Source organism: Typopeltis vanoorti, chromosome 3, assembly GCF_054136105.1.
Source record: "Typopeltis vanoorti isolate ZY-2024b chromosome 3, IOZ_Tvanoo_1.0, whole genome shotgun sequence".
NCBI lineage: Eukaryota > Metazoa > Arthropoda > Arachnida > Uropygi > Thelyphonidae > Typopeltis > Typopeltis vanoorti.
In genome coordinates, this window is record NC_143551.1 from 85,245,950 (window position 1) to 85,269,895 (window position 23,946).

Sequence of the window (23,946 nt, forward strand, 5' to 3'; positions counted from 1 at the left end):
AACTGCAAAACTTTAGATAGAACTAGATAACCGATGTCTTTGCTTTGATATAATAAATTTTATTATTCTTAAGGCTGAAAATGTTGTCTCACTTTTTTCCATGTTCTGTTTTTCCTGTTACCCCCAAATTGTACTGTATAATCATCAATTAAAATATTGATTGTAATCCCAAATCTGAAGAAAATTTGGCAAGTTTTACCTCTTCAATATCACCGAGGGTGTTAGTCTACTTATTTCAGAATTCTCTCTCTCTCTCTCTCTCTCTCTCTATCACACACACGCATATAATATGCAGTAAAAAGGGATACTGTATTATTCTTAATGACAATCATTCTGTGTTCCAATTTATTTAATGACATCGATTTTGATAAAAAGTATTAACAGAAAAATTTTATTGTTTTTATATTCTCACATAGTTTTAGTTAAGAAATTATCCCCACATCCTGTTTTTGAACCATCATTCTTTTCATTTTTATTTGATTTGTATTTATATTTCATAAAGCTCGCTGAACTCTTACACGGACTTGTCGAATGACAAGTCCGTTTTTAAAACCGGTTGAAAAGCACTCATTTAGAATATAATTCATCTTCATAAATCTTATAAATTAAAATAATCATTATTATTATTATTTTAATTTCTAGGGTTTATGAAGAAAAAACTTAAAGCAGAAAAAGATTTGCGAAACGGTTAAAATTTTGCAACTGAACCGGCAAATCTTTACTTTATATGGACTTTTTCAGTTGAAGGTTAGTTAGTGGATCTCATACGGGGATAGCAGAGTTTTTTTTCTCCCGGAAACTTGGTTTTTATCATTCCGCACACAAGCAAATCGGTCATCAGAACACAATTTACAGATAAAAGAATTGTATTTGCAGTGGTGTGGTGGGCGGTAGATGGCGCTGTGTATTGATGGTGGTAATAGTAGTAATGTCGTTATGTGCTGTAGTTTGAGGATTAAGTTGGAGAGACTGTGAATTGCGTGTAGTGGAGTAGAGTGTCCTCCCCCCCACACACACACATGACGAGTCCCTGGAGGTGACAAGTAATAATAATAATAAAGAAAAAATGAGGAAATATTCCATTACCACTTGAAATCGTCAACTAAATATTACCTTCATAAACAACGAGGTTGTCCAATCTTATTTGTAATTCTATACGCAGACAAAATGCCAACAGAATGGAGACAAATTAATTTTAAATACTTTGATTTTATCATCGCGATAATGGCGGTAAATAAAAGTAATTGGAGTCGAAGTTTTAATCAGTAGCTTTATATTCCTCACGTAGTCTCCCTAAATGGCGATTTTCTTGGACAACCGATCCACATTCATTACAAAAAACAAAACAAGTTTCACCCGCAGATTAGGGTTTTCCATTGTAACAGGTGTTGACGTCTCCTTTAGTGCATGTTAGGCCTCTCGGAGGTGATAAGAATTTTGCCAGAAGGTACGCCGAAGAAGGTCTTCTTAGCAGGAAACTGATAGACCTGTTACGTATCCAGACCTTTCAGATGTTTAGAAATGTGGAAGTTCTTTAAATAGGGTTTCTCGGTACTTGGATCGCTTTTCTTCTGTTCCTTAAATAAAATAGCCAAACGCTGTTTGTCAGTTTGTGATAAAAAAAAATAGTGCAAAACATTTCATATGAAACAGTTTATTTAATCTTTAACATAATTCTGTTAGTATAAATATTGAGCCTCAGATGTATGTACATGTTGATATATTTCTGTCGATTTGGTTTTATCGACATTAAAAACTTTATGATTTCTCGTAGAAACAATCGAAGCACGTGTGCATTTAACTAAGAATTTTTTTTTTAGTTTCATCTGTTACATATGTAGCAGACGAAACCAAAAAAAAAAAAATCATCCTTCATTTCACTCTGTTACATGATAATTCTATTTCAACATGATTGATCCTTCTGTTTTATTTTAAATGTCGTTTATTTTTGAATGATTCTCTCATAGAATTATTATTTGTCCATTCTTGGGGATACGACGGGAAGTTAATGGGGAAAAAAAATAAATAAAGAGTGTATTTCTGATGTCAACACACTTACTCTGTCAAGGCACTTAAACTTATTAAAAACACGCATTTTATGAAGATGATGTTTGGGGGAAATGGATACATTATGTTTAGGAAATATTAGGATTGCATAAGTTCTGAAATATGCAGTTTGCTGTGAAATGATACTGTTATTATATATGTGAAAAGCTTAATGAATCTACATTCCATTCTTGATATTTGTAATACAAGAATAAGATCATGTTTATACCACAAGTAGACTTTTTTCCAGACACTTTTCACTGCCATATTATTGCAAACAGGTCCAGCTTACGTCATTGTTCCTCCCCTCCCCCCAAATCTCTACGAGTAAATATTTCTTCTCGAAATCAGATCAATTTTTATACACAAACTATACAAATGAAGTGGGAGTGGAATATCACTTGTGATAACTAGTTCATCTTCGTATAAACCGAGACCCATTCAAGAAATGGGTGTGTCTTATTTGCATGTATATTCCTCAGTCCTCTCGTTACACACGTGGCAATGAACAAAACAACACCAGTGAAACTTACAGTTGCATTGCCAAGTTCTAGTGAATTGATGAGTGTTGTAGCCTCGTCCACAGCACATGAGATCACAACCATCGGTGCCTTTCGAAGTTCGATTGCATCGTCTTCCAATAGTCCCTACAGAACCGCGAGCTAAGTCCACCTCGCAGTAATTGGGAGATTTTTGAAGAAAAACTAAATCTCTGGGCCTGGGTTTCCTATGAGGGCGCTTGGATTTGCGTTGTCTTAAGTACAGCGGCCTCGAAAGTCGTGATCTTTTACCCCAATAGGGTTGTACTTTCTTAGCTTTGTGGTATTGCTTCATGAGAAAATCTCCCACTTGAACAAAAGGTGGTAATGTGTTCCAACAAGTCTTCATCGTACATGAGCCTGACACACCGTGGCACTTGCATTCCATCTCCATATTCAGAAGTACTGCCTGGAAAATAAGAAAACAAACATTAGCTAAACCAATTCATTTACGTCCTCTTCTTGTATACTAAGATTTAATCTGAAAAATTAAAAAAAAAAGTAAGAAGTCTTAGAAATACAATATCCGATAATATTGGAGTCCTGACAGATAACAGCTTTTCAGTTAAAGGTAAACTTGCCGATCTCAATTTTTTTCTCCCCAAAACTCGGGTTTTTCATCTCTCAAAGCAGGTAAACCGGACGGGTTGAGAATAGTAAACTAATTCTCAACCGTCTGTAGACGGATGAGAATTAGATTAAAATGAGGAAAATTGTTGATAGGAAGATAATAAGTTAGTAATAATGTCTACAATTCATATGGATGGCACTGTCATAGTATTCTGCATGCTCCTTAAGGGGTATATATATCAGGAATTTGATGACATAGGTCTTCATGGGACAACACAATATTATTGCCAAAATGATAGAACATCACTGGGGAGATGCTGTTTCTGTTTCTGTATTGTTTTTAGAACGGTGGCGGTGTGTCATGTATATGCAATACCACAGATACAAACAAACATTTTTTTTTTTAAATTGAAATATTTACAATTAAATAATTTTCACTGTGGTTTATACGTGTGTTTCTTCTAATTACAAACAAACATTGTGTAAATATCTGGTCTCTTTTTTTTCTCTCTCTCTTTGCAATGCAGATGAACTAGCTACCATTACTAGGAAAATCTATCGGAGCACACAGTCAACAAACAAAAATACAGTTAGTAGGAGGTAGATGGTGTAGCGCTTAGAGGGCAGATTAAGTATTACAGAAAGTGAGTTGCACGGTGTAAAGTGCCCTCTCGTGGTATCTTTGGATTCCATGATAGTGTCATGTAATGACAAAAAAATGAACAGTCTATATTTCTACCCCCTGCAGGATGAAGGCCTCTCCCATTGCGGGATGTTTTGGGTCTACTACTCCCATGGTGACCCAGTCCACATTGGGAGAGTGTCACAAACATCCATGCCTGCGCGGGATTCGAACCCGCAGCCTCTTTGGCTGGAGAGCGGATACGCTAACCACTCGGCCAACCAAGCCCGGCAGTCAGTCAGTCAGTCTCTCTCTCTCTCTCTCTCTCTCTCTCTCTCTCTCTCTCTCTCTCTCTCTCTCTCTCTCTCTCTCTCTCTCAGAGGGTGGTCTGAAAAGTTCTGAAATGTAAGACTAATACATTTATTCCAGCATTACAGGAATACATTTATTCCTGTAGTGTTTCTCAGTAAGATCTGCAAAATACCCCTCTACAGCTGCAATCACCTCTTGATTCAAATAAAACGCTGACCAGCGAGGAAGAGTTTTAGTTTTGGGAAGAGATAGAAGTCAGAGGAAGCCAAATCTGGGGAATAGGGTGGATGTTCCAACAATTCATAGTGCAGATCCCTTAATTTTCCATTGCCAAAACACCTTTGTGGGCAGGTGCATTGTCCTGATGAAAGATGATTTTTTCTTCTGCAAACCGAGTCTTTTCTCACGAATTGTTTTGTCTAGTCTGGTTAAAAGATCGGAGTAATATTCCCCGGTTATTGTTTTACCCTTTTCAAGATAACTGATAAACAAAATGTCTTTAGCATCCCAAAACACCGATGCTGTGACCTTTCCTGCTGATGGAACCGAGTTCGTCTTCTTTGGCTCTGAACAACCGGCTTCTGTCCACTGTTTTGACTGCTGTTTGGATTCTGGTGTGTATTGGTGAATCCAAATCTCGTCCATAGTAATAAATAGACGAACAAAACCAGTTTTATTCTTGTTAAAACGCTCCAGGCACTGTTCAGAGATTTTCATGCGAGTGCGTTTTTGATCTGCTGTGTGCAAGCGTGGCACCCATTTTGCACAAAGCTTTTTCATTTGCAATTCTTCATGAAAATATATCCTAAACGTTCTTTTGAAATGCCAATAGTCTCAGCAATTTCACACACTTTGACTCGCCGGTCATCCAATACCATATCATGCACTTGATCAATGATTTCTAGTATTGTTACACTCTTTGGACGTCCTTCACTGGATCATCTTCAAGGCTGGTACGGCTACGTTTAAACTCGGCAGCCCATTTCTTAATTGTCGAAAACGAAGGAGAAGAGTGCCCATAAACTTTTATGAACTTCGGATGAATTTCTTTTGGCGTTAAACCTTCTTTTACAAAGAATTTTATAACCGCACGATACTCAATTTTATCCATTTCAAGGGAATACAGACAACACGTTTGCTTTAGACAGCTGTATAAAACAGACTACTTGATGGAATGACTTGCAATTTCACATGGATGCTTATGACAGATGTCCCAACTTAGAAACAAAATATCTTGCCGATAGTGTTGCCATTTATGGTCGAGGCCGAAAACGTTTCAGACCACCCTCTATATAACTTGATATTGGGTCATCGATGCGGTTGTGGTATCATAGAATGGTGTCGCATTTGATTTAACCCAAGTGCGATAGCCTAGTTTATATTTTCAAATAGCTGAAATATTACAATTACCGTACGAAAACAAACAAGGAACTAACCAAAGTAAATTACGTCGTCAAGAATAATAAGTGATATCGGCGATGATAGACGATGCTTTGACAACAGCATAATTACTGATCACTTGACACCCTGCACTTTGATTTCATTATGGTATCACTGATTTTTGACCTGCGATGGCCCAATTTGTCGACCAGATGGGCCTGCACATGGCATCCTATCACAACGCCGCTTTCAAACTCCATCAGTTCCCTTCTAGCAGCTATTTCACAGGTACACAGTTGCACTTCTTTGAGAGCATCCTGCAATTTATACCTGATAGAAACACATGACTCGTTACATGGCATGATCTACCCTGTCCACTGATTTTTTTCTTAGCAGTATATTTTATTTATCTTCTCTGAAGAAACATTTATTACATAAATATTTATTTATGTAATAAATGTTTCTATGGATAAAAGCACTAGACTAAATTAGGACCGTGTAGTAAGGTACGCAGTTATTCAAACGACTGTTCAGATCCAGACTCACTTTCATTACTTAGTGCTATCTCAATCAGCAGCATGTGTGGGCGGGTGAGTGGGTGATTTGGAGATTGTGTGTGTGTGCGTGTGGCTGGCAAAAGCTGGAAGTCTATGCGCTGTCTATTTGATCACGATATCCCCAGCCAATGTTACTATTCGGGTGGATTCTGTGAACCCGTTACCATCCAAGAGTTGTTATAAACAAATTAGCCGTGAAAATAGTCTTTTTTTATTAGAAATGTTTTTGAAAATATTAATCAACTAATATTTTGTCGAAAAAATATTTTACAAAAGAGAGTTGAAAAGATTGCCTCAAAATGAATATTAAAAAAAAATAATAAGTAATCTGTTTAAAAACATCGAGCAAGCGTGTGTGTGTGTGTGTGTGAATATCATCTGCAACTATTTTACATATTAAAAGTAATTGGATATTAACACTTCATATGAACCTGTTTTTACGCAAACAGATTTCTAATACAGTGCATCAGTAAAATTATTAAAGTCTATTAAAAATACTAATAATAAAAACTGGCCAATTTAGTCCACTTGTTCAGAAAGAAAACGTGTAAAATTTGGAACTTTGGGACAAACAGCTGTTTCCAAAACAATTATTTGCGATAATATTGGACAATCACTGTTGTATTGATGTCCTGATAGCCATATGGAATCATCTTTTATAACAAAAAATTATTTTGTGGACTTGATTGTACAGTTTATTTGATAGAAGTGAAATATTTATAAAAAGAATTCTGTGAACCTCAAAAACATATAATATACAGGCAACCCTTTAAGCTTTCACTGGTCTAGAGTTTGGGGTGTAAGCAAGAATAGGAAGTTTAAAGAGCATTGACTGATTTGATAATTTTTCAATATTGTGTTTGCTTCTGTCGTTCCCACTGTATCATAATACTAAACGAAAGAATATGCCATCGTATGCTTTTATTATTATTATCCAATATGAATATTATTATTATTATTATCCAATATGAATATATACACGCAGATATAAATGATCCTCTCTCACTGACCTTACGCCCTTTCTTCAAACACTTCGGTTAAGCCAGTGTTTCTTAACGTGGGGCTTACGCCCCACCGAAGGGGGGGATTTGAATATTTTGGGGAGAAATTAGAAAATATATTTCATTCGTCACCTCATCACTGATATACTCAACCATCAACTATCAGCGTTGAGGTGGGACATCAAAATCTTTGAGGCGTTGAGACGGGGCATGATCCAAAAATCGTTGGAAAATACTGGGTTAAGCCTTTCAAGTGCATGCGGATTAGTTATTCACATTTGGTGTCACTGGATGCCGTATGGTCACGTCCGTACCGCATAGGATTGTGGGAGTGAAGCCTTCTGCTAGAAGAAATGGTAAAGTTGCAGATTCCATTTCTACCCAGAGTTAGTAGGACCATCACAAACATGAATGTTTGGAAAACTAGAGTCTGCAGTTTTTCAAAAAAGAAAAATATCAACAAATTACTTTTCTCTTGATTCCTGCCCTCATACATTTTTGCTTTGAACTTTGTGGCCTCTCGTGTGTGATATATATCCCCCCCCCCCTTATCGAAACTTACATTCTAATAAGTGTTGGCATGCGTGGGAAGGGATTTGTCTATACAAATGATGTAGAGAATGTAAGATTTTCAGGATCGCTAATGAGAACATCTGTATGCCCGGAGTGTAATCGGCAGCTTATTTCTCGTCATCCCCCACCGTCCTACCAACAATCGTCGCGCAAGCCGTCGAACTAAAGGCCGTCAAGTAGCTTTTCCCCCACTTGACTCTTGATGACAGACGCACACGAGCTCTAAGTGGACAAATAAGTCGTTGGCTTCTCCCAAAAGGTGGGTTCGGAACAAACGGCCATTCCGGGCAGCCGCAGCCGAATCACGGCTGCTTAGCTTACGGAGAGAGAGAGAGAGAGACACTTCAAAGACGTTAATAGACACTACGGGGTTCCACTTGCTTGAGTCTTTTCTAGAAGTTCCAAGATCCGTTTCAGTTCGTTACTTTTTTCCCATCAGGCTGTTGGGAAACTTTAAACAGTGTTTAGAGATTAATACAACTCTGTTCGTTGATAATACCATTCAGTTAGTTTTACATTCCTCAAAATACTCGGATATTATCATCTTAAGCTTATATTTCCGAAGTATTTTTTCTCTCTTTTGTTTTGTTGTCGTGATTTAGATCAATGCAGGATGCATTTAGACTAGTCAAGACATAAAATCCAATCTTTTTTTTTTCTAGGACAGCAACTTTGTTGTTGCATTATATCATAAAGAATTCTTTAGTTCTTAGACATCCGCAGGGCAACCAGAAATTCTTCATGTGTCTCCATGATTCATTCCCGCCACCTGGGGGATGCTTTTTGCATTATTCATATGCTGAAGCTGCTGAGAATTGTAGATGAGTGGTGGTCATGTAGAACTAGATGACTACCATTGTTGATGACGTTGTTAAAAATGGAGGCTAGAGTTGACAGCTAAGTTGTTACTTAGGGATCTTTCGGTCACCCAAGTACATGACAAAATCACCATTACTTTCAAGTTCACGACAACTTTATGACATTGCATATCAGCCTTATCATCTAGTAGCGAATATCATATTCATTCCAAACTTAATGATGTATGAAGAGTTCTTTATGTATTCGTCTTGCTTAAAAAGCAAAGAAAGAAAAAAATAATTTCTCTTTCGTTTTTTTTTTCTTTCTGGTTTTCCACCTAGTCGTTGGGTGGTCGAAGGATTACCTTCAAGCCGTTTATTGTCATTAGTACCGTAGATGATCTCAAAAATCTGTAATCATTTAACCTCAATAAACTCGTACGTTTTAAGTATCTATTTATGATTACTCTTTATCAAGTTGTAATTAAGATTAAGAAGAAGACACAGACTAGTAAAACAAACTAATAATGTTTTAATGAGGTCTGTCTTTACATATGCCTTGTGCTCTGAATTTCGATAGGATCCAAACGCGAAATTCCCTCATAATTCATAATTACATGACCATTTTTATCATTGGAATGTATTGGACTCCTTGGCTACTTCATTGTCATCAACTCTTAAGTACAAATTCATGTTATGTTGCCTCACAACATTCTGAAATTAATCCTGTTTAGTTGGACGTGAAAGTCATTCATCTTTTGAATAGGCTACTCTTGTCAAAAAAGGAAGAAGCAACGCTAAACTATTTCAAGGAACTTAAATAGTTGAAAATATTCCCACACTGAGGGTTTCTTTGTTAGGTCACTTGCTGTTCGGCCACGTGACCTGAAGATTTTAAATTGTGACGCGGAACCATGGGAGAGAAATATCATTGTGGTCGTTAGTACAGCACGTATACTGTAGTTAAGGCATTTTTCAAAGAGTAGATTCATTAGTTCGGGTCTGGCAAAGGGGATTATTGTTGTTACTCCTCCTGGGTTCTGTTCCAGGTGAGCACAAGAGGGAGAAAGTAGCTAGCGGCAAAAGTACAAAGCGTCCCGACACGCCCGACCCATACCTGATTTATGTCCGACACTGATCACATTTCCAAGGCTATCTCCATTGAGAAACAGGCAGACTTGTCAGCGGGGGATCTTCCAAAGACCTCATCACCATTTAGCGGCGAGCCCGAAATACAGTATCCACCCAGGAGGTCTTGTGGCCATTGTCCGTATTCTAAGACTTCGGGTGACCGTTGGGGCGATCAGGATAATGGAGTGACATAGTAGCCCATGTTTACGGTTTATATGTGTGCCGCGTTCCACCCCTCCCCTTGCTTCTCGAGGTTCGTCAAGACTCCCCAAGTAGTGCCGACACCACGCATCACATTAAGTGGTATGTGTTGATACCGTATTTTGTACAAAATGCACACTTGTCATGACGAACCACGTAATTACTGTAGGCCTTTATTTTGCTAGAACAAGGAGAATTTGTAGGCGTTTTTTACGTGTAATCATTTTTGTTATGTTGACACTAAACTAGAAAATAAACTAAAAATCACACGAAGATTCGACTTTTTTTATATATCGTTCTAAAATTAACTGATTTTATTTATTGCTGCCACACATAACAGTAAAAATTACTGACCACTATAACTACATCATAGAGTTGTTAGTTTTAACTAGTTTTTGAAGGTAGCTAATGAACTGTGAAAATTTAGATTACGTTTTATTCAGGCCATGAATATTTCATAATTTTAATATTTTTATTCACTTGACTAATTATTTGCCAGTCTATACAGTCAGCCATGGGATATGTTGACAAAGAAACCTAAATGTTACGGCATAATTCAAGTGCTATTATCTTATTTAGAGTACAGTTTACAAATATATGTCTTACGGAAAATGCGAGCCAGCTTTTTTTTTTTTTTTTTATGACAAATATCCAATGGCTTTTACCAAAACTTTCAGGATGTTCCTGAAAGGCTACTTCCTAAGTGCTATGCATCTGTGTTTTGTATGTTTGGCGAAAATTATAACCTTGCTACAATGGTTGGAGACCGACTAATTCAGTTTCAGCTAAGAAAGACTTAGAGAACTTCCTTCGGTCCATAATAGGGTTCTTATCACACCACAATGGTCTGTTTTGTTACTGTAAACAGTTTTCCAGAATGTCATTCCAAATATTTGTCAAAAATGTCGTCAAGTAAATTGTTCTATCCGATGTCCTTTTTTCTGTCACTCATTTGTTTAAAATGATCATTTATTGCCTTTTTGGGTTTATTTACATATAAGTGGTCTTCGTTAAACAAATAATAAACTTCCTTCTTCCACTAGAATCACACACACACAAAAAAAAAAAAACCGCTGAGTTCGTTCTCAGCTTTTTTTTCCCCTGTCACGTGAGATCCAGTAAGCAGGAGACGAGTGTCACACCGTGTGATAAAAATCATCATCCACCTACATAATTTCATAAGCATTCATGCTAAAATAAGAAGTCCGCTGCCTCTTGTGATGAAAGAATTTCAAGTATTGATATTGTTCTATTATTAATTGGGATAATCTATCCTCATATTATTAATAAAAGTTCAAATATCTTTCATCTCCACCAGACACAACATATTTTGTGAGCCTCCGTAGCTCAGTCGTCATAGATGAAGCTGTGGGGTCGGAAAGACCTGGGTTCGATTCCCGTTCGTGAGGTGAGGAACCTTTATCTGGTTTTTTTCGACGAAAAGTAAGTTAGCCACGGGGCGAGGAATTTTTTTTTTTTTGCACTCGGGAACTCGGGTTTTTTGTTCCCCAAAACGGCACCTTGAACACACACACACGGATTACAATCAGGAATACTTAAGAACCCAGCCAGAGGCCTGATTCGTCAGTTATGCCGGTCCCGAGCTAGGATAAAATTAGGGAGGGGTGATTGAGATGGTGCCGTACCTCCTCGTAAAAAAGGGACCCACGGCTGTTGTATGATCATATGAAATAAAAATAAAAACATATTTTCATTATCTTTCATGGTAAGGCAGAGAAGGAGGGGGGGGAGGATTTTCATTTAGAAGATCTAGCGTCACGTCAAGCAACTTGAAGGATACAACACACGCAATTGACATACATTAACGAAAAGGGAAGACCCATCTATAGCATAGATTGTGAACTACTCGTAATTAGAATCCTAATTAATTTTCTCTTGATATTTCCTTGCGCAACTGAGGTGTTATACGGGAAATCGGGATATACAGGGGTAACTGTTAACGCATCAAGGAAAAGCCGAGAATGAATGAATATGTGCAATCAGATCAATTGAGGCTGTAACTAGATGAAGTTAGTTAGTTTCTGTGAAGACTTTTATTTAGAACTACTTAGTTTTATGGGTTGCTTGTAAATAAGTATTGGAATTTGTAAACATAAAATGTTAACATGTGTGGAAATATATGATTGTTATGTCATTAATAGAAATTAATATTTGATTGTGAACTTATTACTTCCAGTTATTAAGAAAATAAGTGTCAAATTGTGATTTCGTGCTTATTTTCATGACCTGCAATTAAACACTTCTTAATTAATCAACTCCGATTTTGATTATTTTAATTGCATTACCGTAGGGCATCGATTATATCATTGATGTAAACCTAAAGCGGCATCGATAATAACAACAATTGTCATTAACTGTTTAGCATTCGCATACAATTGTTATTTTTAAGATTTGTTTTGAAAATAAATTAAGGTTGGCAAAAAAAACGTGCATATAAAAATCGCCGAACATTATGTTATACATCTCATTTGCTTCTGTTCATGAAAACATTCTTAATAAAATGTAGCAAGTTCTGTTGTATCAATCATCACTGAAGAAAGGTTTTAAACCTACAGTACTACATTAGTAATCTAAGGATTTTAAAGTAACGTCAAAATATGTATAATATTCTGATGATAGGATTATATGAAAGAATAAATAAATATACTATCGCTTGGATGCACTAGGGTATTTCTCTCAAATCAATGAAAATTTCTCAGCAATATGTTTTCCTTAGTCACTCTTATAATCCGCCTACTGGTTGAAGTCCATCCTTCATATTTGTTGGGCGACTAGAAAGCAGAATATTTAAAAGTAATAACGAGCATGTTGCCACTAAGCTAGCATGAAACCTATTGCTAACATCGAAGCGTGCCATACCCTTCTCAAACAAAATAAGTCTTTTACGTTATACATGGATAACGTTACTACCATAAAAACAGATACATGATTAAAAAATAAAGAGCTACGTTATTTAAAACAAATAGCTGTATTTTACTTATAAGCACATTATGTACAAATAATATTCACTGTAGTCGTACCATTAACTATGCAAGATTATTATACTTGTTTTTTCAAAACGAAGTTTAAAAACTAGACGTTAAAAACTACTATCTTTGGGCTTAAGTAATGAATGCTGCCTTATTTTAATTTTTATTTTTGGAAAGTTTTCAATTTAAAATCAAAGCAACAATATAGGCAGCCTCCATAGTTCAATGGGTAACGACGGTGCACGTGGAAAGACCTGAGTTTGAATCCCATTTTGGGTTCAGAGGACGTTTATAAGGTTTTCTGAAGTGAATGTGGGTTAGCCGGCCTCAGATGGAGATGACAGGGTTTTACCTTCCAGAAACATGGATTTTTCATTCCACAAAACAGATAAATCGGCCGAAGAATACACAGGATTGACAAACATGGCAGGTAATGGAAATAAGACGATTAATGGTTCTATTCACAGCTTAATCGGGTTTTAACAGGGCCAATAGATGGACTACCAAAATGCAAAGGCGTTTTGGCAGTCCATCCGTTGCATTATTTAGGAATCTGGAGGCCTATCCACTATGCCCCTGACGACAGAGTTGCTAAAAAGAAAAATATTCACAAAAGTTTTTTTTTTTTTTCAAAAACATCTTTTTACATTTTCGTATAAAACAAGGGCCTTCCCTTTTATTTGCATAGCTCTACACGATAACTTTTCTTTTGTTACAAATTCAAAGCCTGCATCGATTGACTAATGGCCTATAAACTGATTTGTCAGAACACCGAGTATTGTTTCAACTGAGAAAGATTTGCAATGACTGTTTTACAGTTACCATATTTGTCTGCTATCAAAATGTTACATTATGTTTTCCAATCACCTACCTTTCTTCCAGCTCTGTTGTTATGTAAGTTCATTAGCGATCTTTCATCTCCCTCAATTTCTCTAGCGTCAACAAACTTACGTCCAAGCTTCATTCCGTAGCGTACGTCGGCGCTACATCCTCCCCATTTCCACCCTCCTGGGACGTAGATTCCATCCTTTGTCTTGTCGCAGCCACACTGACTAAGATTCCCACGGCTGCAAGCTTGAGTGACGGCATATGTGACACCTGCAGAGTTGATGGCATACGTGTAGGCTGCTTCTCGGCTTCCTGCGGTTAAAAATGTATACACAGTCGTTAGTGAGACTGTACACGTGAAGTAAAAAGAAAGTTACATAACAATTACACGCAAGTGCACGCGCTCTAAGTAAGTTAAATAGCCAATAAGTTATCAAATAGAATACCATGACAACTAATTTTGTAAATTTCACAACTTGGAACGTGATTTGTGAGTATGACAAAGGTAACAATTGAATTTAAATGATACAAATTAGTAACAATGACGCTTGGAAAACCACGTGGAAAAAGACTTCGTATTATTAACAATGGTGCTGTTAGGATTCTGTGATTGTTAACATTTGTGAGTTAAGAAACCATACAAAAAAGAACACGTGAGTAACAATGGAGCTTATTAACAACAGCGCTCGCAAAACTAGCTAGACGTGTTAATACGGAGAGCATTGTTTGTGCACGAGAGTATATTTTCGATACGTAGCAAAGAAAATCGACTTGTTCAAAGCACGTTGGTGTATTTTGAATGACTCCACTTGGCTGGCCGTAATTTAGCGGATCTGGGAAAAGAGTCGAAATCTTTATTTCGGCTACAAGAAACTAAATTAGCCATGCGTTAGCATATTCTTTTTCAGACTCACTTCGCTACTCTATGACGATCCAAAGCATGGTGATTCTATTATTCCAAACACATACTAATGTGCTCGGCAAGCAACTAATAGAGGATCCGTCCACCTAACCCCGGGTGTCGACAAAAGTGGCGCCATGTGAATAGAGTGGCGACGAAGGTACGGTTGGGTAGGCAATAAAACACAGAGTAGCACATTAGGAGGTAAAGAACCCTGGCAGTGGAAACATGGTCCCTAAAGGTAAGGGAGAATCGGGGTCATAACAGATGTCAAAATGTGGCGGACGCAATGTCTCCCAGGGAAATTACGGCTGTCACTCAGCTCTTTGTTGGCCAGTCAGGCACTAGGAACGGCCGAAATCACTTTGTCACCGACTCATCAGGACCGCTTTCTGGTTATTAACCTTCCTATGCTTCTTTGATGGTAGGTTTATGAGGGTAAGGGGAGTAGGGGGGGAAGGAATCGGTCTATTAAATAATGACGGTAGTACAGAGCTATTTTATTTTACAATTTCAATATAAAAAAAATGCTAATAATTTATTTGAGACTTAAGTTTTCGTGAAGCGTGTGGATGATCGTATAAGGTTTACGAGTACGTTGATTGCATGTTTAGGAAGATCGAAGCCGATAACGAGAGGGGAGGTTGCCTTAATGATAGGTAATCGACATGGGAAATTAGGGAAAACAATGCTTAGGCCTACGGTAATATTAAAGATACACTTCTGATTACATAACTGCACGCGACTGGACCGGAAATGTGTTTTTCGCCCTCCCTCCCAATGCTTTTTTGAATAATGCTGATGTTAGCAGCGTACTTGATATTCCAGGCAATAAAATTATCATATGTAAAGTATTAAGTATTCGAAAGACAAACCAAAAAATGTTGGAATGGTAGACTTGGTGTGTTCATGAATATGCACGAGAAAGAGAGAATTTGAAATGAGCATTGTTGATTTCGTGTTGTTGTTTTTGATATTATCCAATGTTTGCTACGACCGTGAGAGGGCGCTGTATTTGCTAACTGTGAGTTTTCTGCAACTGACATGTCTATTTTATAGTGAGGATAATCCTGTCCTTCGTAGGAGACTGGATGACTTATCTCAGTTTCTTATATGTATCTTCATGTCAAACGGAATTCGAACCATGTGTTTTCCCCACCGCAAAGGATAACGTACATTATTCCATGTATGTTGTGAAAGTGTTTTTTTAGAATATTCGTATTTCATCGGGATTCATAAAACCTCGTGACATTTCTTGGATTTTAAAGACTTCGATATTCTCCACTAACGCACCCCCTCCACAGTAAAGGCATCTTTGTCCTTTAATTTACTAAACGTGGTCATTTGAGATCATTTTAACTTCTCTCAACAGTCGATACAAGTCATATTACATCTTAAATATCTTTGCTCCTCCAAATGACATTGCAAAGGATTTAGAAATTCTTAAGGAAATACAGCTCGGGTATTGTTAAGGATAATTTGAATGTCTGTCAGTACGCATTTATAGGCGAACATTTGAGTTTGGAAAAGAAAATCCGTTACTATTCCCATTCTTTGAATTAAAATAATAATGAATTTAGTCTAAACAAGCTTATCGCAATGAATGAATAAAGATCGAAATACCGACTTCAAATACACTTGGAACGCCATTCGTGTAATTTAGTTTTCGTTGATTCTTTTCATCTAATTTAATAATAATTTTTCGCTTAATTAGCATTTCACTTGAACTTTAGATTAGGAGAATGCGAGTATGCACAAATGTCAAAATGGTGAAGAATTTTAAAGACGTCTTTTTAGACGGGTGAAGACCGCGGCGAAGGTTTCGGTGGTAGAAAGTGTTGAAATTTATGTACTTGTTTTCATTTCTTATAAATAAATCTGTATTTCTTTTTTGTTTTTAAATAAAGTGTCACAAAGTTTTCGATAATCCCTTGAAGATGTCACGTAGACAATAAAAGGTTGGATAGTACTGTTTCTGAGTAACAATCGTGGACGAACATGACAGACTTTAGATAAACAAGAAACCAAACAAATTAGAAACAGTTTCAAAGTTTGTTCTACGTTTTAAACTAATTTTTTTCTTCATCTATTTCTTGGCATTTCTTTTTTTTTTTTATTCTTAAAAATCATCAACGAAATAAGAATAAATTCCTGTAGTCGTTCCTATTATTTGCACGAGAGATTATTTTGAGAGATAATAATTGACATTTGAATAAAACATTTATTCCATTAGTCATACCTAGTGACAATAAGAAAATAAAAAGGGTACTCAACGGAACGAACTAATGATGCAGCTTGTTCCTCTCGCACATACGTTGCTAGAAATATCCAAGAGTATTTCAAAAAATTAGTTCATCGCATGAGAAAACGGCATAGAAAAGAGATGGGGAATAAGTGAAAAAATCGTTTGCATCTTCTGTTTCTTCATACGACCACTAGATGGAAACAACATCGTCGGCCACATTATCAATTGCAACAATCGGAAACATAAGAAATTTGTGAAATTGTGAAAATATGTTCATGAAAGGTGTTAACTGTAAAAAAATCAAAAATGTTTCGACCTGTTGATTTCTTTATAACAACATGAACACAATTTATGGCCAATAAGCTTTCCAAATAGGCTTTGTACGTGTGTATGCAAATAAATAAAACATAATCAGGAATGAACAGCAGGTATGAGCACACCGACATAATCTCCACCAGTTGAGGAGTGTATACAACGCCATGTCACATTCCGTTTCATGTAATGCGTTTATTAATGTCAAGAAAGACGTCCAAGACATGAAGGGGGATCTAAGCTTGGCCACCACATGACAACGTTTATTGCGTAGATGCCTTAATCAGAAAAGACAGACGCATTAAACTGCGTGACATTGCCTAAGAGCTTTAACATCTCACTAGGTAGTGTGACCGTGTTGACTATAGAAAAGGTTGGGGGCGCTGAGTGCCAAATTAAATGTGAACCATTACCGCACCGTCTTAATCTTTTACGCAGTGATTTCCATCTCTTAGGACAACTGACGAAGCACTTTGCGGACGAACGATTTGTAACCGATGGCGATGTGCGGCACGAGTGGTTTCCTGGTTAAGGATGCGCAGTTCTTGTATGCTGGATTGAAATGTCTTTTGATGCTACAGTAGGAGAAGTGAATAAAACAACTTTGGCCACTAAGTAGAGAAGAGATTATCATTATTAAGAGGGACCTCCAGGGAGTCCGGGACTCATCGAGGGATGCCACACACTACACGCACCAGCTATCATACTTATTCTTGAATTCATTCACACTGTGTGCACATGTCACATCCAATGGTAATCCATTCCAATTACGCACCACCCTCTCAGAGAAAAATTTAGCCTTCACCCCCTTCTTAGCGGAATTCATTCTCAGCTTCCAAAGATGTCCTTTCTCCACCCTCCATAAATTGAAAAATTCCATCAATTGAAATCCTGTATGACTCTTTCAGAAGTTTGTAAGTCTCAATCATATCATCCCTCTTTCTCCTGTTTGCTAGTGTCTGCAGTCTACAAATTCTCAATCTGTCTTCATAATCAGTATTCCACAATCCTGATATCATTTTTAACACACTCTCCTTTGTACTTTCTCCAATATATCCTAATCACAGCGGAAATCAGGAGACCAGATCTGCGCACAATAGCCCAAATGAGGTCTTATCAAGGCCTTGTAAAGAGGCAAAATGACATCCTTGTTTTTACATGTTAAAGTTCGTTTCAGCATTGCCATTATCTTTTGAGTTGTATTTACAATCTTTGCTACATGACCCCTGATCTTAACTTCCTATCTATTAACAGTCCAAGATTCCTAGTCTCATCAGTTTCTTCTAGCATAATTGGATATCTAATCACGCCGAAGTGAATGACTTTACATTTACTGACAGTGAACTGACATCCATTTTTCCATGCCCGCAATTCCAGTCTATTCAAATCAAGACATAGATCAGAATAAAATATTGCCATAAAAGTGCTTATTATCACTAATAATCATTGTCCATGATTCTATGTTATGTTCGACCATCTAAACTTAAGAAAAAATGACATAAACTGGGTTTTATATTGGCCGAATGATTTTAATTGTAAATAAGGAATACCAACAAAGTTTCGCCAACTTAGCTGTTTGGCTTATTCAGGGTAAATAAAAGAGATACAAAACAACTTAAACTGTTCATGAAAGAATGAATCGAATGCAATTGTATTTTTTTACCAATACAGAAGAACGTTTACATCAACCGCATGGAGCGTGTATGATGTCAACAGTTGTTATGCAGAAACGCTCTGTAATTAGCAGCGACATTTAACTCTGGCGTGCTTAATGATCTTATGAGGGTCTTCCAAATATCAGCTAGAATTAATCCTTGGTTTCTATTGAGTTTGTGTTTAGAATGGATGACTGTTATGGCTTCATTTATGTATCGGGAGCGGAAATCTTCCTCTAAGTAAGGCATGGAGCTTTTGTCCCATTCAATGGTATGGTTTGTCCTCGAGAAATGAAGGGCTAACCCAGAATTGTCTTCTCTGTTATTGTTTACATCTTCTACATGTTCTTTTTTTCTAATTTCCAAACTTCTTGAGGTCTGACCAATGTAAATTAATCCACATGAACAGAGGATGTTATAATAAAATCATTATCCATATATCCTTGAAAAATGATCTGTCATTTCTGTTAAGATTAATTGAAATTCTGATAAATTTTACCAATTTCCTTGAGACGTCGCTTGTTACTTTTGATTTACAGCCAAAGCATCTATAAGACCATGTTAATTCTGTAAATTACGTATGTTCTTTTGTCCAGTTTATCTGTTTTACGAGATAGAAAACCTCTACGACCTCCCTATAATAGTCTAACTCACTTTCACATGAATAAAAAAAAAAGTCCTTTAAAGGTTCTTCATATCATAGACGGAATTCAACCGTCTTTCGTCGATGCGAACTGGACTACCGAGACTCTCCTAGAGACGGCGATGGAATTGTTATTCGGAGAAGAAAGATGAAGAGTCTTGCGCCAGCAAATGAGATGCTAGTTGGAGGAAAGAGGAGGAAACCCTTGTTCTTTCAACGGCAGGGTAGAGTAATCCAGTCTTAAATAGTTTTTTTTATGTCGTTAAGTTATTCATGTCAAGAATGCGGAAATGTTTTGACTATAAAAACCATTGAAAGTTAAGTCCAATGAATAAAGAACCACGATAAAAGGTTTTAGAATGTGGATGGAAATCCATTTCGAAATGCGAACAGTTTGGTGTATTGGGGGGGGGGGGGGGAACACTCCGATGTCGTAATTGAGGAAATCTTTAAAACTTTGGATCACTTGACTCATATATTTCCTTTACGATGATGCGATAACTGTTATTTGGAGATGATGACCTTCGGTGTCTCTTTTTAATGATCGTTTCGGCAATTTACGTTCTTTCTCTCTATGTGTGTGTGTGTGTATGCGTGTGGCCTACAAGAAAATATTTTTCTCAAGGGAACGAAGGCTTTTACAGGGGAAAAAAAAATAAATAAAAAGAGACTCCAAACTTTTCAAGCGGACTCATAGTAGGTAGCGATTCCGAAAAGAGCCGATATCATTATTGTTGGATATGTTACCCATGGGGTCAAACAAGGAATTTAGTGTTCAGAACACGGCTACCTGAAAGCCATTCAGTCTGTTCCCCATACACACCCCCTGCTAGTCCCCAGCATGTTAACACTTAGTTCTCTTCCATTAAATCTGCGGTCGGTTGCAAGTGGAAGACAGCTTATCCTCACTGCGATAAATCACAGTATGAATGATGCTCCCATGACCACCCTCCCTCCCCGGCAGTTATACGAACAGCTACATTTAGACTGCCGTGTAGCGGAAAGCTATGACATCTACCCTTCGAGGGAAACAGAAACATAAGTTAAAGCAGGTAAAGAAAAACCACGGAATCACCGGAGACAAAACGACCTCCTCCCTTCATAAACGTTGAAGATAAATTTTCGTTCGCTGTCTCTATTAGTCACCTTTTCGGGTCGCGGTTGGTTTTGAAAGACAGAAAGAAACAAAAAAAAGGAAATGATGATCTTTGTGATTATCTGTCAGTATTTCTTTCGTTTGCTACTCACTTAGACATGTCTGAATCTTCGGAATGTAAGAAGAAAAAAACTTCTGTGGAGACTTCGAAATAATAATGAGCTTTTGGAGTTCTTGTTGACTTTAACTGATCGCCTGAGAGACAGCAAAAATGAGAAATGAATCACGTGCATACAAGTTACGTTATGTGACAAGAGTAATTATTTTTTAAGTAGACCTATACGCTGATGAAAGGAGACCGATGAGATGTTCGCATTGGACAGTCGTGAACCCCATCGTTCAGTAGAAGAGAATGCGGGTACCCAGTTTATAAAACGATTAAGTAGCAAAAAAAACAAAAGCTAAATAGAATAAATGATTTGTCATTCCGAATATCATTTGGATGACAGCGGAAGATACGCAAGCAGATCTATTTGGACCACGGAAACATGAAAGTATGACGTTGCATCCGTAATAAACTACACACACACACACACACACACACACACACACACACACACAAGGATTGTACACAAAGTCCTCTATTAAAATCAAATAGCAGTCTAAGATAGTTTTAGTAGTAAATGTTGGTCAGAATTCTGATGTATAAGTTGGATATCATTCATACGCAAGATTATGTTGTAAAGCATGTAACTGGACAAGTTCAAAAAAAAAAAAAAAGTGTTGCGTTGGTTGTAACTAAGACTATAAGGCCAGTACATTGTGTTCTGTTAATTATGTGTGTTCTTCTGAATTTTATTCCTGTTTGAAGGATGAAAAACCCGAGTTTCCAGGAGAAATCCCTCCTTCCATCATATGAGACTGTCTACTTTAAGTTCAATTAAAAAAACATCCTTATTTTAAAGTAACTCACATCTAAGACCGAATTCGAGCTCAGATCTTTCCATCCGAATCAGAAAAGAGAGTGGATGAGTGCTCACTAATTGATCTCGCTTCTTGAAACGCAAATGCTGAGTTTCTGAACTGTTTATAAAGACTTTTGTAAAGGTGAGTGAGCGGTCCCAGATGGAAATGACAGCATTCGTTTTTTTCCCCTCCCAAAAAGTTGTTTTTCTATACACAGTCGATGTTTCTTCAACTGTAATCCTAAACAACAACAATAAGTTCTGATTCATCATATAGTTGCCGTGTTTCTGCTGTCTGCATCATCTACAAATATTTCCAGTCATCATTCGTTCAAATGGACAACCACGATGTTGCCACTTCTTCAGAACCTGTTAAGACTTCAACTATACCTCTTAATTCTTCCTAAGCTTAGGAAATTTGTTATCATTTCCGTCAGCCAAACTACCACCCTTATTTTGGCATAAGAGAAGGCAAATAAATTATTATCCGCATTCTACAGAATGGGATAAACATCCTGCCTTGTACGCTAATCTTTTAACTTCCCACTGAGCTCAACCACTGCTGTTGGCAATTTGCTATTCGTCTTCGGCATTGCTGTAAAGAAAATATTCCCCACTTTGTTTTTATCTCCGCGACAGCTTTCTCTATCATGATGCACCGAGTTAGTTAATAGGTAGTGGGTGGGTGGCAATCGGGGGGGAAGAGAGACAGTTTTGTCTTGTTTTGTAAGCAACTTACGTCTCTGTTTGAAAGGCTATCGACACCATCTGTACAGTTGTCGAACGCAACTTCAGTTGACTGAGTGATAGGGGCCACCTACTAGGTGACGAAAGTATCTACCACGGTGGGCGAACCAACCCACCTGGATCACTTCTGACACTGTCGTTAATCGGTTGCGGAGACATGAGACCACCTGCAGGAATAGGGTCAGCGGTCTGAAGTCAGTGTAATGTGTTAATGTTTACTAAATGTTTTTTTTTTTTTTCTTAGTCGATGCTTAAAACTCTCTCATTTCGATATCAAAAGAAACTGAAATGTGTGGATGAGCAAAAAAATAAATAAATAAATAAAATAAAAGACTGCCATGTCTCGAATCTTTACAAATGTAGAGTTGAGGGGGGGGGGGTGATCTAATAGACACGATAAATAGCATCTGAAAAACTATAAAGGGAAATCGTGTGTAGATTTTAGTCGGGAACAATTTTAACATTTGTTAAGTTCCTGCAAACACTTTAAAAGACTTGAAAAAGTATAGAAATAATTCCGAGACGATCATTAAAAAAAAAAAGGTGAGTTTTGCAACAATATTATTGCAGCCTATTATTGTATATCATTATTACAATACAACTTAAGACTGGGTTTTTTTTAGATGCGTTTTCGCAAATTGCGAAAACGTCTAGATTCGTACGGACTATCGAAAATTCAACTGCGAGCCATTGCAGACTATTTTTTACGTCAATTTTAAGATGCGGTAAGGCCCTACTATTTATTTGGTCGCAATGCGAACGCCGCTACCAAACAAAGATCGTCAATGGCTCGTGAAATTTAAATTTGTTCTTCTTACCTGAAAGAACATCGGTCATAAATACACGTTTTAACGCTGGGTAGCACGAAACTCGCTTGGTTGTTGCGAATCCGGATGATTTCTAAATGGATCGCTAAAAAAAACGCAACATTCCTAACTTACCGACGATTATGACGTGTCCAAATACTGCCTTGCTTCCAATGGCCGTACAGTTCCACCGTCGATGCTTGAATTGTCGTTGGCATTCCGTGATTCCCATGCGAGCTCCGTCTCCGATGGCCACGATGGCATCGGGACGTTCTTGGCACATGATTTGCTGAGCTGGTGTTAAACCTGGAATCTTGCTACAGATGACTCTGGCTGTGAAAGCTACAACTGAGGACATCGCTCTAGAAGAAGAAAAAGAAAATGATAGAGCTTGGAAATATTCTTAACACTTTATCAGCAATTCTGCTAACAAATAAACACATTTGCGGATTATAACGATTATAATTTTGATAGATGAAATTGTAAGCCTAATGGGATCAATGAACGTTAGGATTTTGATTTGTGCACACGTTTCTGGAAGCCCCCACATTATTCGCGGAGACGAGCTCAATTTTTGTCCAAGAATATTTTCTTATTACTTTGATAAGATCGTTTTCGAAGTAGAAATGTTTAATTCTTCGTCATGTGCTGCAACCGAAATGTAGCCGGTGCCATTTGTCGGAGAATATTTTTTTTCTGTACAAAATAAACTTTATGTTATTAGTAAAATAATAAAATCTAATAACAATTGTTCGTGTGTTCAACTGAGTTTTAAAAAAAAAAATAACAAAACACAAGGATGAGAGACATTGTGATATTGATAAAAGAAACCATATATTCGCACTTACATTAATCGACCAAGACCACAGAGCTGATTATATGTAATCAGCTTCGTGTGTAACGTCTGTTCGTGTTTTCGATGAAGAGTCAGATTTTAAGTTACATGGATTTTTCTTAAATTTAAATCACGCGATGCTAATTGCAAATAATGCAAAAATGAGTCGCCACGAGCATATACGTAACTTATAT

General features: G+C 37.2%; 1 protein-coding gene across 1 annotated transcript; it reads right to left on the reverse strand.

The window, feature by feature from the left end:
- Nucleotides 1-2,505: 2,505 nt before the first annotated feature.
- Nucleotides 2,506-23,275, reverse strand: LOC150108344 (protein Wnt-7b-like). Its single transcript, XM_090415748.1, has 3 exons — nucleotides 23,053-23,275; nucleotides 13,591-13,859; nucleotides 2,506-2,994 (listed from the first exon to the last, which is right to left on the reverse strand). Exons 1-3 carry the CDS (start codon nucleotides 23,273-23,275, stop codon nucleotides 2,506-2,508), a joined length of 981 nt encoding a protein of 326 aa, XP_090271874.1.
- Nucleotides 23,276-23,946: the final 671 nt, after the last annotated feature.